This window comes from Anser brachyrhynchus (assembly GCF_964034855.1).
Source record: "Anser brachyrhynchus genome assembly, chromosome: 13".
Lineage (NCBI taxonomy): Eukaryota > Metazoa > Chordata > Aves > Anseriformes > Anatidae > Anser > Anser brachyrhynchus.
The window spans coordinates 17,823,105-17,838,554 of NC_137708.1; the positions used below are offsets into that span (position 1 = coordinate 17,823,105).

The 15,450-nt window shown below is 39.2% G+C and overlaps 1 protein-coding gene across 4 annotated transcripts; it reads right to left on the reverse strand.

Moving 5' to 3' along the window:
- Positions 1 to 1,476: 1,476 nt before the first annotated feature.
- Positions 1,477 to 15,228, reverse strand: MAGT1 (magnesium transporter 1). 4 transcript variants are annotated; one of them, XM_080553358.1, is made up of 10 exons: positions 15,074 to 15,228; positions 14,038 to 14,207; positions 13,079 to 13,196; positions 11,580 to 11,720; positions 10,815 to 10,955; positions 10,415 to 10,504; positions 7,907 to 7,970; positions 6,370 to 6,444; positions 4,835 to 4,925; positions 1,477 to 3,162 (listed from the first exon to the last, which is right to left on the reverse strand). In XM_080553358.1, exons 1-10 carry the CDS (start codon positions 15,152 to 15,154, stop codon positions 3,147 to 3,149), a joined length of 987 nt encoding a protein of 328 aa, XP_080409484.1. In that variant the 5' UTR covers positions 15,155 to 15,228; the 3' UTR covers positions 1,477 to 3,146. The 4 variants fall into 4 exon arrangements, with proteins under 4 accessions (XP_080409484.1, XP_080409486.1, XP_080409485.1 ...); XM_080553360.1 differs by lacking the exons at positions 1,477 to 3,162; positions 4,835 to 4,925 and having other exon boundaries at positions 6,443 to 6,463; positions 7,884 to 7,970; XM_080553359.1 differs by lacking the exons at positions 1,477 to 3,162; positions 4,835 to 4,925; positions 6,370 to 6,444 and adding an exon at positions 6,603 to 6,638 and having other exon boundaries at positions 7,884 to 7,970.
- Between the last annotated feature and the right edge of the window lie 222 nt (positions 15,229 to 15,450).

Here is a 15,450-nt window from a genome sequence, read left to right on the forward strand (position 1 = left end):
GAATGGCATGCGCTTCTGAAGCTCCTTTGTAAAAGGCCAGATATGAGGAATGGTTATCAGGCACCACTACTAAGATGTTCTCTGAACAATAGTATGGTTTTAAAACAGGAGCTTCCAGTAATCCATGGATTAACAAAATACATTATCTAGATTAATCCAATTTGATTTACTCACTTGCTTTGGGCTCACTTTGTCAGAGAACTGCTTTAATTTTAGCTGTTCCCAAAATACTACAAAATACACCACAGCATCTTCTCAAAAGTAGAAAAAGCAGCAATCTTCACGGCCAGCCACATTTTAAAACCGCACAGTCCATTTGCAAATACAGACTATACCATTTTCTGCTTTTATTAAAATAAATGTTCTCTAAAAGGTGAGCTTTTAGTTATTTCTGAGCTGTTTAATGGCTCACTTGGTAAAGGAGATGGCCTCAAACACCCAGTTTTGGCATTTCAGTTTTCTAATGCATTGCTTCTTCCACCTTTGTTCTACTGGTCTAGAAATGTGGTATACTAGCCAGTCAGGCAAGATGCATGTGCTGACGGGCCAAAATAATCACCGTGTCCCAAATATAGCTGGCTATTGCCTCAGCTGCTGTACAAGCCAAACAGTTTTTTCTACGATTGAACGCTCTCTGAATCTGCTACAGGTTTGTGGAAGCACTCAATCATCCTCTGCTCAACTACCACACCTGTCCCCTTCTCCTTGCGCTTCATCTTCAGCCTAGAGAGCAGAAAAAATGTTGGGAAAAAGTAAGCATTGTTTTAATTTCACACATCAACATGGGAATAGAAGAAAATCCATAATACTCGTAACAGGTATACCACCTTAAATGAAGTCCAACATGTCCCCACCATCCAACAACATGATGCACAACTGTTTAAAGTTGGTCCATATATGACTGAATGCTTTTTAGAGAAATAGAATACAAGACACATCACATCAAAAAAAATCTGAAAGCTTAGGAAAACAACATTACTTCTTTACAATGAGACTGTACATCACTTTTGCCTGCACAGCTAACAACTGAAGTACGACCAACCAGCCTAAAGGTTTCTTGGAAGCACTCTCAAAATACCAAAAGGGCAGAAAAGCAAACAACAGCTATAGCAGCCCAGAATTGTTCCAGGCAAATCCACAGTGCTCATGAGATTCCACCTCTGCAAACATTATCTGTCTAGGACTCCAAGAAGCCAAGACTTAGCTCAGGACAGCTGTCAAAGACAAGTGAAAAAACATGCAACCTTTATGGCATTAGCTGACTACACGAAAAGACCTCTATTAACGTCACTTTGGGCTGCAGTTTCCTGCATAAACACCATAATATAATACAATGCACTGTTAATCCAGTCTACTCAGCCATATTCAGGTTATTTACTATATACAAACACTTATTAATACATCGAAGCAACGGTAGAAGAAAATGGATGCTGTTTTTTGTTTTATGATGATATTAAAGAGACAGAGGAGCATCAATTAGATTAAAAAAATTTATTGAAAGTTGTCCAAAATCCAGCCAAGCACACATTTTATCCATTCCACTAGGACTTTGCATTCTGTATGGCATCAAAAAAATGCATCTCACCAACAAGTTGAAATGTCAAACAACTAAATTAGCAAAGTTAAGGCACTTGAGCACTGTGTTAATTTCGCAAAATTGCATAAGAAAAACATTCTACTCTGAACAATATAGTCCTTTTTGAGCTTAAATCTAAAGTGGCCAAATCCTATAACCCCTTGAGACAGGAGAGAGGCAGAAGCAGAAGACATTTTCCTCTGACTAGAAACCTCCAAGGCCACCATAGTCTACAAGAGGGAGTATTACTGAAATAGGCCACAGATTTCCTGTAGTACAGATGCTGAATTACACAACAGTGGGGGCTGAGGCACAAGGTCTTCTATTCGAGAATCCTTAAGACAAAGCACCTTTGTGAGATGAGAGCGCAAAAAGCACATCCGTTCAACTGTAAGGCTAACAAATCTTTCCTGGAGTAACAATATTTCTCCTGGAATTGGATAGCTCTGCCCAGTCCCACGTCTTCCCAAGTACATAAGGCTGAAACAAAACTTGGAGAAAACAGAGACCGTGAGAGCTTAAATAGTGACCAAAATCTGACACCAGGTGGTTTGAGCAGTAACTTTAAAGCCAGTTAGCAACCTGTAATTCACATGACAGATAATCAGTTAACTTTGAAATCAGCCTTTCAGTTTTGGGTTTTTTTTTTTTTTTTTGGGGGGGGGGCAGGAAGCGTGGATTGCTATGTGAATATTTTTTCAGCTCTAAGCCAGTGCTTACAAGCTAATTCATGTAGTTTCACTATTTGGCAAAGAAAGTTTTTAATTAATAATTAAACAAGTTGCTCTATAACAAGTAGGGACTTCAAACAAATCAAGAACAGCAGAGTTTATCATATTTTCATAATTTAGTGGGGGGAAAACAAACAAATGCACCTAGTTGTTTGTTTTTTTCCAGTCCTGAATATCAACTATAAAACTCATTAGTAGAACACCCTGTGAAATGTTAATTTAAGTTTTTATGAGTCATTTCTACATGAAGAATTCTTCCTTCATCTGTGAAGCGATCTCTTGCGTCATACAGCAGTTCAGTGCTCTTCTCAACATTCAGATCCAGCTCTAGGACACGCACATACCATAACGGAATCTGAAGTATGCTCAGAGGGTCACACACAGACAGAAGGAAGAGATATGCAGGTACGTGAGGAGGTTTCATCAACCATGAAAAGGCGTTACAGAAAAGCTACCGTCACCTGTTACGTGTGAATAAGTAGTAAGTATTTGAGGGGAACAAAACCATGAAAAACAGATTATCCAACTGAATTTAAAGTACTGTTTCTGGTTAGTCTAAGGAAACATAGTAGTTCTAAACACAAAGTTCTGAACTTCGTTAGATTCAAAGTTGTTTCAGAAGATGTAAAGCTTATGAGAGAGATTGCATTCTTAATACTCTGTCCTTCAGAGCACATTGCTTGTTTTATTTAAGGCACTACACGTTGTCTTTGGTTCAGTGTTTAACTATCTCATTCAGTGTAAAGAGAGGTAGCATGAACCATACATATTGAGCTCTTCCGTTCCATCCCACTCAATTTCAGAGCCACCGCCTTTCTGATGTTACATTCTGGAATCCTTTAACTCATTAGGAAACTGCAGGGAAAAAAAGAATGCTTATTAATTCTATAAGAAACAAAGTTGTACAACATTCTATTTAGCTTTCACATATACCTAGAAAATCAGAACGAGAAACTGGGCCTGCTGCAGCTAAGATATAAATAGCTGTGGAGAAAACCACTTAAAAGCAAGCCTTCTAGTACGTCTAAAGCCAGAGCAACCACATTGTGCCTTCTACAAACTTAGAAGTAGTATGTAAGACCACAGCATAGAACAGAATAAAGGCCAACCAGTTATTCAACAAGGAAGAAACTCAGCTCTCTTCTGGTCTTACAGATGTCCTAGTGACTAACACATTTTATTAATGAGATATTCACAAACGCAAATGATCTGACTTCTGCCTAAGCAGTTACCCAGCCTGTGGATATAAAGAGATTGCAACAGTGGATTCATAGGATTCCTTAATACACATCATGGATGCTTTTGAGGAGTCAACAGAAGAACATCAAGAAGTACAAAAGGCTTTTTGAGCAGAATTTCAGTATTGACATGAAAATATTGGGCTGGCATCACACACTGCAACCGTATGCACTTTGCTAAGGGCTGTTAGACAAGAGCACGAGATGTGAGCACAGTGAGTTAGAGCAGCTGCCCTTGAACCTCACAGTTATGATAACAGCCAATAATTTCAGGAATTATAAACTAACTTCAGACCTCTGGCTTCACCACGGCTACAGCCGAAACGTACACTCCCAGTCTCAGAAAGCAAGATCACTGAAGAAATACTGGAACTGAAAATAAATAGTGAGGAGAATGATTTTAATTTTAGCAACCGGCCTTCTGCCTGAACCTCACTGCTTGAATCTAATCCAGATGAGATTGCTCGTGGTGACTGGCGTTAATCTGTAATAAGTAGAAATCTTGTGAAAATACATCTTCCATGTCCTTGTGTTATTACAAACTCACATGAACCCACCGATGTTCTCTGCATATACCCGCAAGGTAACCTGTCATGACAACTTCTCCGAGAAACAGGACCATGTTTGCCTCTGGAAACTAGGATCAGCTTTCCAGACACATTAAACTCTTGGCAGAAGCTGAGATGGTTAGAAGCTGGCCCCTCAAATGTACTGATTCCTTCAAAAAAAACTAAACCCGGTAAAAACACCCAAGACACCTGCACCTATCAATAAATAAATAAACAAACCACTCAATGAAGAGTGCTAGACTCCTTACAGAAGCAGTCGTGGAATATAGGCAGCTTTAAATATCGGTATGAGAATAGAAATATTTTGTATGCATAATGGCATGAAAAGGAATGTACTGCAATCCTGGCTCTGGCCAGACTGAAAACAGTGTTATCCACCAAATGCTGTGTTTCTGGTCATTGTATCAGCCAATATTGCTACTCTTTGAGAAGCAAGGGAGCATTTTTTAAAGAGTACTTCCCACCAAACTAGATGGCAGGAAAAAAAAAGTGCTTTGCTTCTTTCTCCCTTCTGACTTACATTAACATTACCAGACAAGGAAATACCAGCCTACAGGAACAGATTCATTCATAAATCCAGGTAAAAACTTCTATTATTTTTTCTCAATCTTTATGCCAGTATTTTTATTTTCTCCATTCTCTACAAAGCAGACTGCAGTGATGTATAGCTGCACTGCAATGCACACGAGAACAACAACCAAAGCAGCAGCAAAGCTGTACCTGTACGGGTATCCGTGGTATTTTGATCTGAAGACGGAGAGCAGCCAACTGAAGAACAACACCACCAAGCCAATACCAGCTATACACATGACTGCAAGAGACACAGAGTAAGATTATGGCAATGATAGCTCTCTCCAAAAACACCATGGCAACTGGGGTTTTTAAAAGCTTTCTGCAATATTTACAAGTTTGGTTAGATGAAACCTTTATTATAATCCCTTAGAAGAAGTCAGAAGGCCAACAGTCCTGGCTCGTATCAGAAATAGAGCGGCCAGCAGGACTAGGGAAGCGATTTTCCCTCTGTACTGGGCTCTGGTGAGGCTGCACCTCAAATACTGTGTTCTGTTTGGAGTTCCTCACTACAAGAAGGACATCAAGGCGCTGGAGCATGTCCAAAGGACAAAAAAGCTGGTGAAGGGTTTAGAAAAAAAGTCTTATGAGGAGCAGCTGATGGAACTAGGGTTGTTTAGCTTGGAGAAGAGAAGGCTCAGGGAAGACCTTACTGTACTTTACAATTACCTAAAAGGAGGTTGCAGCAAGGTGGGGATTGGGCTCTTCTCTCAAGCACCAAGTGATAAAGACACAGGGAAATGGCTTCAATTTACACCGGGGAGGTTTATGTTGGATATTAGGAGGAATTTCTTTACTTAAAGGCTTGTAGGGCATTAGAATAGAATAGGGAAGAGGTCGAGTCACCATCCCTGGAGGTTTTCAAGAAATATGTAGATGTAGAACTTAGTGTGATTTAGTGGTGGATTTGAATACTAGGCTAAAAGGCTGAACTAGATGATCTTAGAGGTCTTTTCCAACCTGAATGATTCTATGAAATATATCAACATTAATTTTCTTTCAAATTCCTACTGTAAGTCAATTTTATACCATCAGTTTAAGAGGAAAAAAAAAAATCAGTCCCTTCTTCCCTCCCTTACTAACAAAATGGTGTGAGGCATCTTTACATCTTCCTTTCTCCCCAGACTGCTTTGAATTCTGCTGAGTAGCTCCAAATGCTGGTGAAATAACCAAGGATTCACTTGTACTTAAAGGTGGAAAGTATATGCACACATGCATGCTATGGTACGCATTCCTGGAGTAAAGCAGAAGTGTTTCACTTCTCTCCCACCAGAAGTCCAAGTGTACCAATGAAATATGAGAAGAACTCAAACTACTGCTGCTGCTTCTGCTGCGAACAGCAGCAAAAGAAAAAAAAAGTTCTTGAGCCTCAGATATACAACTCGTGTGGGACCTGCCTGCACTTTCGGATTACATACCCCTAATTAATAGCAGTGGAAAAGAAAAAAGATAGATCCACGTACTCCAAACTGGAAATAATTCCTGTTCTGACAACTGCAAGGTTGAAGGACCCCGAATAACATTATTTGCTGGAAACTAACAGGAAAATATAAAAAAAATCAAAAAAGTCAGCTGATATTCACAATAAAAACCCCAAAGTGTAAAGGCATTTTTATTAAATATCATATCAAAAATCTTTATGGAATCTAACAACTCTTGATAGAAAGACAAGTATTAGTACTCACTTTTTCTTTTCCCCACATCCAGGTCAGAAGTAGCAGCTTCATGGAGGAGAACCATTCCTAAAGTAACACCACCATCTACAGACACTGTTTAAGGCTAAATCAACAAAACACACTAGCCTTAATACAACACACTCACTCCTCCTTTCCTATGTTAACTCCCACCCCATACCTGGGAAATTAACACTCACTGGAAAAATTAATGGCTTTCTGGACAACAACAGGTCAGGGGGGAAGAAGCAAGTTGAAAGTTACTCAATAATTGACAACATCTAAGAGAAAATAGACAGAAAGTTTCAAGTACAAACCAGAAGACACAGTGATACATCCTCTGCTATCTTTACTCAGCTAATAGAATAAATAAAATGCATGCAATATTTGATCTAATGTGGTGACTTTCAAGTAGAAATATTTCAGTCTTTTCTAATTCTTCCATTAAAGGAAACTTAAGTCCCCTTCTAAATGGAGTTTTCCAGTATTAATAATTAAAAAAAATCTTTGATAAAGAATACAGAGTTGAAAACTCCCCCCCGCACACACCAGTGTACTTAAACATCAATTGCTTACTTTATATTGATGAATTAAAAAGGAAAAACAACAAAAATGCATCTCTTGCTGAAATTTAGATATTAAGATCTAAGAGAAAAGGAAGAAAGCAGCTGAAGTCACTCAGCTAAAGAACCTTGCTCTTGCAACAGAAGGAACTCGTTAACCACAGCAGAGCACTGAAGAGGACAGGTACTTTGAAAGAAGTTTTGAAATGAGACAGTTTAAGTGAGAAGCTGGTTGATGTGTCTGTAGTAAGTCTGCAGATATGTATGCTTGGGTACCATAAAATGTAGACAATTTGGGACACTGGAGCCGCAAGGCCAAAAAACAGGATTAAATAAAAGAGAGATAAAATAAGGCACAGGCTGATACAGGTGGCAAGACAAGGAAGAAGGGCTTGATTCAGAGATGACTCTAGGTACAGATGATTTCAGAGTACTACTGACACTCAAAAGAAACACTTTTATACAAATGAGAAATGAAAAAACTCAGCCAGCAAGATTCTGCTTGCCTCTCTTAATGGCTTAATACCAGCATGGAAAAATCCTGACTTGTTAGCATTAAAAAGAGCTAAAATTAAAAACAGAGAAGGTAAGCAAAGAAATTAAAGAAGAAACACCAGTAACAAAGGAAAGAATTCAACACCAAAGCAAGAATTAAGTGAGACTGAAGAGACAAGACATGTAGAAAAGAACAGGGACTGTCCTGAAGAACCTTACAATGCCACTAGGATCCACATTTTTAATGTTATCCAGTTCGGTCACTGAGCAAGGCAGAAGTTAGAGAGAAAGCAGTAAATGTTTTTCTGTTCAGCTTAAAGATCACTGTCATTAGAAAGGCATAGCTGTCAACACAGAAAGGCTCTACAAGCTTCTGCTCAGCATTAGGTGACAGATACGAGCCTTGACAAAATGCTCTCAATAAAAGAGGCAGCAGCATAAGCTAACAGAAAAATTGTCACCACCAACTTGCATCTCAGGAAGAAGGATACTAAACAGAAGAACAATGTGCGTTTCTGCAACGAATTGGGCTTGGCTGCTTCCATGGATATAGCTCTGTAAGAGACAAAGAGCAACTGAATTTTAGAAAGACTGGAGTCAACTTTGAAACAATTAACAACAGCTATTGAGCTGGGAACTGGGTTTTGCAGTGTCTCTTTCAGGAGACATAAAAGAAGTTGTAGTGTGAATCTGTTGTATATCAATTTACGTTATTGGTTGTGCAGCAATTTATTTTGCAGCAGCATCAGAAATCCTTCTCCTATTGCGTGTAAACAGCCCAAAGTACCGTACAGATTATAATAACAGAAGTGCAGCTACAACCTTCGTGATCCAGATTGCCTGTTTGACAGAGCAAAATACCACATTAATACACGCTGCCTTCCAAGTCTGAGCCATACCCTGACTTGGATCCTTATTCTACATATATCGCTTCTCAGTTCTGGGACTGTCTCTTCAACTTGCACATGAACCCTACTCACTTGGCTCCAGTGCCCAACATTTGAAATCTTTTTCATGGCATCACAGTAAAAGGAACACCACTACCAACATCCTTTAAGCTTTACTCTTCAGCCTTTGTATTAAGATCAAAAAGGGTTAGGAATAAGTTAAACAGAAGTTTAATACAAAACAAAAAGAAGAAATGCTTCCAAGAAAACATTTCAAAGATGAGAACTTCTACTCTAAGCTGGCTCAGACAGGTTTGTTTCTTCTTTGTTACAAGTCTACCAACTGACTTAACAGAAAGTTCAAAATTTGTAAAAGTTAAAGACTACTGTTGTTCAGTCCCTTACGGGAAGCTCTACTTCACTATGATTGCGATGTAATATCCAAGTAGAAAAACACATTTCATAAGCAGATTGACTTTTAGTGGAAGAATACAGAGGGCCTGACCCACCTAACCAGGCATGAAAGGCCATCTCACTAAATTAATTCCTAGCAAACTGCACAAGAAGAGCCAATACACTGTGTGTACCTCGAGAGATGCAATGCTCTTGGCACATACAGACTACTCTTACAGTGCATCTCCTTCTGTATTATGTGCAGGGCAGCGTGTATCAAGACATGCTAAAACTGATTTTTCCCCAATAACAAGATTTTATGGGTCTAAGATCAGTAGACATTAGTTTACCTTGAGAATCTCAAAGCAAGGTGTTTTGTATGAAGTTGTTACACAGGTGTATGAGCTAGAGAAGACCATGAAATATATGAAATCGCCAAGTTCAACAATAGCACTGTTGAGCATGTAAGACCTAACAGACACCTTTATTTTGCATTTAGTAATTTAGAATGATTTTTCTTCAGCACTAGAGGTACTATACATATATACACATATATATATATGTGTATAAAATACATATATATATGTATTATATTCAAGACAGGGGAGAGCAGTATCACAGGTAAATAAATGCTGCAAAGAAAACACGAAAACAAATAGGAATGGTAAGAGATGGCAGAGATCAACTCACTTAAAATAACCTACCTTCAGAAACTAAGAAAAAGCATTCTCATCATCCTGCTTCCAAAACCTACTACTTTTTTGTTAAATATATATACACCTTTATACTTCGGGGGAAGATAGAGAAAAACAGGAAAGATGAAATAAATGCTTACCTTAGGTTCTGAAGCGGGGGGAAACCCCTATCCCAAACATCTTGTTAGCAAACAGTTTTGGTGACTCTGTATGCTATCCTCTTTACCCTAGAGCATTATTTAAGGATCTTCTTAGCTTTCTGCAATCACTAGAATAATCAATGTCTCCACAAAAAGTCCCCAAACTCTCTGGGTATTAAAACAGCAAAAATATACTCCAAGGCAACACTTCCAAACCAGGCTGTCCTGTTTTCTGCAGAGTACCATCCATATGATGACTAATGCTTTACTGCATGGAAAGCACTTCAAGCTGTTTCCAACATGAAGCGGAGCATATTGCTAGATAGTAAATTAATCATCATATTTCCAATCTGATTAAGAATTGCTTATTCTTAATCTGGCTCCCAAACTGCTTATTGCTGAACGCAGAAAGCAATATAGCTAAAAAAAACCCTAGACAGTGTTTGTCCTTACCCTTCAAACATCACAGAACTAACAACATCAGTCTTATAGAATTAATCAATCACTGAACTAAAAATCGTAGCAATCACCTTCCTCTCAAGATGGAATTGGAGATAACCATTATCATACAGCAATGACACAACAGATTATTCGATTTTGGATTAAGATCAGTATTCTGTGATTGCTTAGTAGCAAAATAACTTGAGCTGCAAATTACCTACAAAACCCCTCTCTCGTGGGTATATTTTAAGAGGAGGCAGATCCTCTCTGAACCAAAACTGAAGCTAAGTTGCCTTGCTCACAGCAGGACAGGTTAGCCTCATTGACTTAGTAACAGTGCAGATTCTATTCTTGGCTTCTTTCTGACTTGCCTCTTTTAGTATCGAATTTTAATCAGTAGAAATATAATAAAAATGTAGAAAAGTAGATAAAAAGAGACTTACCACTTGTCCTGTATGGGGATTCTTATGAGCATAGGGTGGCCCTCTAATGTGGTTCCACATCTGGCCTGACGTCATTGCTAATACAAAACACTGAAAAGGAAAAAAGAAACAATAATCCATAAGGATTTTTTCCACCCGATTTCCTTTTCCTTTCATAGTAAGAAGTACTTAAGCTAAGCACCATCCTATCTTTCACTAGTAATAAAAGTAGGTAACCAAGCATCAACTGAGCTGAAAAGACAGAGATCAAATTATAGTATCAGACTACTAAAAAGAGAAGCTAAGTGCACCTCATTTTCTTCTAGCATGTTTAAGCTTCTTTAAATACAATAGCTTTGAAAGATTTGAATTGCTATGAAACTCATATGACAACAGGCAGACAATAGCTAGAATTACTCACCAAAGCAGCAAATGCCCAGCCAGTTTTGTTGTACAGAAAATCCAGATTGCTTCCACGCAAATACACAAGGCCTCCAATGACAGCCAGCAGCAGTCCTAACATCAACGGTCCAGCGTAGTTTGGTGGCCTTATCACACGAATCTACACAAAGAAGATCCGTTATTTTACCTTAACAGCATTATATATTATATCCTTACTCCTAACAAAAAAACACATTAGAGTGGAAAAAATATAAACACAAAGAACATCCCCACAACTTTGTGTATAATAATTCTGACTAAAGAAGTAGGTAAAGCTTCTTCTCCCTTTACTGGTTTATGCACCATCACCTTACCTACTACTTGAAAGACTGTTTTCCTTTAACAGGAGAAGAAAAGGGAGGAAGTAAGGAGATGAGTTTTACCATGTTATTAAACAGAGAATTACACAAAATATTGGAATATGGGGTAAGGAAGATTTAAGATGTAGCATCACAGAATCAGAGTGGTTGGAAGGGACCTTAAAGACCACCTAGTTCCAACATCCTTGACACAGACAGTGACAACTTCCACTAGACCAAGCTGCCCAAAGCCCCACCCAACCCGGCCTCGCACGCTTACAGGGATAGATTATAGATACTCCAAATGGCTTTTGTCTATAAGAGTAGGCTTATCAACAAAACACAATTACTTCATATTTTGGGTATTTTGTAGCCAGAACATGTAGTGAGTGCAGAGCTGCTGGTGGGTAAAGTCTTAGTATACATGTATAACTACACACACTTACATTGACATCAGTCCTGTCAGCCACCCAACGAGCAAGCTGCTCAGCTGCAAAGCCGCGCACCTGAAGTTCATACGTGTCACCCCGTTTAGGCTTCCCTTTAGCAGGAAAATTAATGAAGGTTGGAGCAGAATTCATGTTTAGCTGTATTTAGAAAATTCACAGAAGACACAGCACCATGAAAGGTCTACTTCACAACACGCTTCCATTTCATCTGCATGGTGCAACAGTCACCAAGTCAATCAGAAAGAACAACTATTCAATTAACATATTTCACAATGACTTTAAAAAAGTATACAGCACACAGTAACTCGCACTTCCATACCTCATAAAAACAGAACAGACAAGAATTTGATCTAAGACAGTAATCAATAAGCTCCTGTAAATTCCCTCATATGTTCCATGCCGTTTCCTCTCTTAAGCATCAGAAACAACTTTTTTGATCTCTACCACTAGGTGTCCTGGATGCCTCTGGGGAAAACAAAACATTACTACTTTTTTTTTTTTTTTTAAATTGAGCATACTTTCTAAAGTGATCGACATTTCTTCATTAGTACTCAGATCTGTAGCTACGATTTCAAAAGATCCAATCCAGTTAGTAGGAGACAAGAGTAAAAAAACAGAAATAGTTGTTTTTAAAATGAAGTTCCATCATCTTTTCCTAATGAAGATACTTCCCCAACACTGTTTTGCCCATAGCATTTCAGTTTTTACTTTAATCTGTTTGTTCTATAAATACTACTATTTAGAGAGGAACCTACAAAATAAGAATACATACAATAATATGTGAAGGCCATAGCTTAGTGTTCCATCAAAAATTAATTCATTCTGGGAAAAAAAATCTAACAAGAATGTTAAAAAATTCCATGTCTCCTTTCTAAAACTTCCATTTAACGAAGTACCATCACCTAAATTAGGTGACTTTTAAATACTGAGGCAAGCATCTCCTTAAAAAAGTTACAATTTGCAAAACTGTGATTAATTATTAATTCTATCATTCCATGCACGTTTGCAATTGTTGTTCTAGATTTTTTTTAATCTTGTTATATAGTCTTAGTAGAAGAGCAAAAGAAGTCTCCAATTCTGAAAGCCTAATCGACCACCCCCTAGTTATACAAAACTTTTATATCCAGTCCTAAGGAGTTCAGTGTTTTCTATCTTACTTCTCCCTGTATTTTGAGCAATTCTATTAAAAATGACACTGCAAGTTATTACAGGAGACAGATCCAGAGAAAAGTCAGACAAGCTAATACACTCCTTACACCTATTCCACATTTGTCAGTGCTGTTAATACTACTGCCAAAATGCTGCTGCTCTCTGCTCTTCAATTTTCTTCTGTATCAGTGGTAGCTTTTAACTTTTCAATTTAGTCACTGTGATACTATACAACTTAAGTCATTGTAATACATTTTGTATGGTTTGTATGGTTTTTGTATGGTTTTACCCTCCAACGCATGAGCTAAAAATAACATTAAGAGATAAAAAAAAAAAAAGAACTTTACCATCTGAAACACATCTGAGCCTTCATCAAAATCAACCATAGCAAAAAAGATCTTATTGGTAAATGCACTGGAGTATCGCCAGGAGTTTGCCAGAATCTGGTATTCCTCATCAGCCTGCCTGTAAAAACACGCAAAGTGAGAGGCTCTATCATGTGTGAGCTCAAAACACAAACTACAGAACAGTTTTAAGACCTGTAGCCATCCACCCCCTTAACAGGAGCATCTCACCCACTCCTCCATGTTTATTTTCTCATGTTTAACAAAAGAAAAATTGAGGTCAGGTATTCGCCTAACAATCAAAGCATATGCACTTTTTTTTTAACGTAAATATAAAGTGCAAGTTTCGTTGTGTCCATAACAAGAAGCAGTGCTAACCATGGAAAACAGACACGCAACCCAGTAGATCACAATTTGCTAAACCTTGGAACACTGAAACAAACACAAGCACACCCACTTTTCTGTGTCAGAAGATAGCAAACTAATTAGTATGGTAAAAAAGTTATCTTCTGATATCTATTTGAACCTTATCACCCCCAGATTAATACATGAAGGCCTTAATATATTTAAGGATCCAGCATATTATCAGTGTAAACAAACATCAGTCAACATTAATTAACAGCAACTTTTAGACTGCAAGGCCAGCAGTAATTCTGCAAACATTTCCTCAGCAGCTCACGCCAGGAAAGCTGCGTTTCCACCCTCTCTCCAGAAGCCTACCAACAAAAGTATTTTCTCTGCATAACGTCAGTTATTTCAAGAGGAGAATAAATAATTAAGGACTATGCTGTTTTCCCACATACATATCACACACATTCCCAACAACTTCAAAGATAACCCTCCTATAATGGGCGTTAGTATCTTCCTCCTGTGCACATGAAAGTTTTACCCTCTTGTTAAATTTAATGTCCTACAAAGCATATGATGACTTTCAAAACCAAGATTACGAATTAAGCCCGTACTTGCACACGACACATTGTCTGTGAGGCTGAAGAGCGGTGAACATCACAATCACAGAGTAATTTCTGGGTGGTGCCTTCACAAAGCGTCGAAACTTGTCTCCGTTCATTCGAATTACAGATCTTTTACTAGCCCACTCCATCAGCTGGTTCACTTTTTCTGATAATACCATCTGAAAACAAAGCCAGAGAAATATTGCTGAGGTTTTGGTGTGTTTTATTTCCTCCAATCTCTTACAGCACAGACTTGAAGGTCTGTATTTTTACTGTAACAAACTGCTGCACACTATTCATTAAGAATAACGACAGCATGATGGGATGCTTCATAAAGAGTCTCAAAGGCATTCACAGAGCCTCCTGACAATCACATTAATGATGCTCATTTACTTCAAGCACTAATGTGGCTGTCAGCTCAGAAGTACTTTCTCACAGTGCTAACGATAAGATTTATTTTAGCCACACAAAGCACCCCAAACCTAGTCTTGTTAGTATTTATTTGATATGAAGCATCACACTTGGGGGAGATTTCAAAACTCAAGAAGTGGAGCAAGCGCTAGTGCTGGAAGCACTACGAAAAGGAGCTCAACATTTAATTTTCAGGATAGATATAAGAAAAAAAAATGATTCTGTACATGCTTGCAAAACTCATGAGTGCACAATACGTTCTCCTTTAAAAAAAGAAAAAAGCAAAGAGTGTTATAATGTCATACAAGAAGCATAATTAACAGAAAATAAGCATTTACCACAAGCTACGTTTGTACTTCTTGTGAGCACTCTCAGGAACAAACATGTTTTGGTAAATAACCAACTACCCTTCACTGGCTTGAAACATATACATACATACAGGAAACCTTTAAACCCTGAGAAAGAAGCATGGAGAAATAAGTGGTATCTTCGCGACTACAGCCAGAAACAGCTATCTAAAGCCCTCAGTAAACCCTGAACCCCTCAGGGCTCCCCTCAGGGCTCCCCTCAGGGCTCCCCTCAGGGCTCCCCTCAGGGCTCCCCTCAGGGCTCCCCCCCTCCCCCCGCCCCTCACCTCCTTCCGCTTCTGCCCCGCCGCGCGCGGCCCGCCGCAGGCCGCCAGCAGCAGCAGCGCCAGCACCCCCAGTGCCGCCATCGCTGCCCCTCGCTCCCACCGGCGGCTCGGCCCCGCCCGGCCGCTTCCTATTGGCTACAGCGCCTGCCCGTGCCTGGCTGCCGGGTTTCGATTCCCTGACGCCGCTGTCAGTAGGGCTGCTGTTGGCCAATGGGAAGGAAGCAAGCTGGAGCGTGTGATTGGCGGGCGGGCGGGCGAGGAGCGCTGAGGGGAGGGAGGGCGTCGCGACATGGCGGCGGCGCTCCCTCCGGGGTGTCGTCGTGTGTTGTCGTGAGGCTGCCGTCAGACCCCGCGTCTCCTGCGTTAAACACCACAAA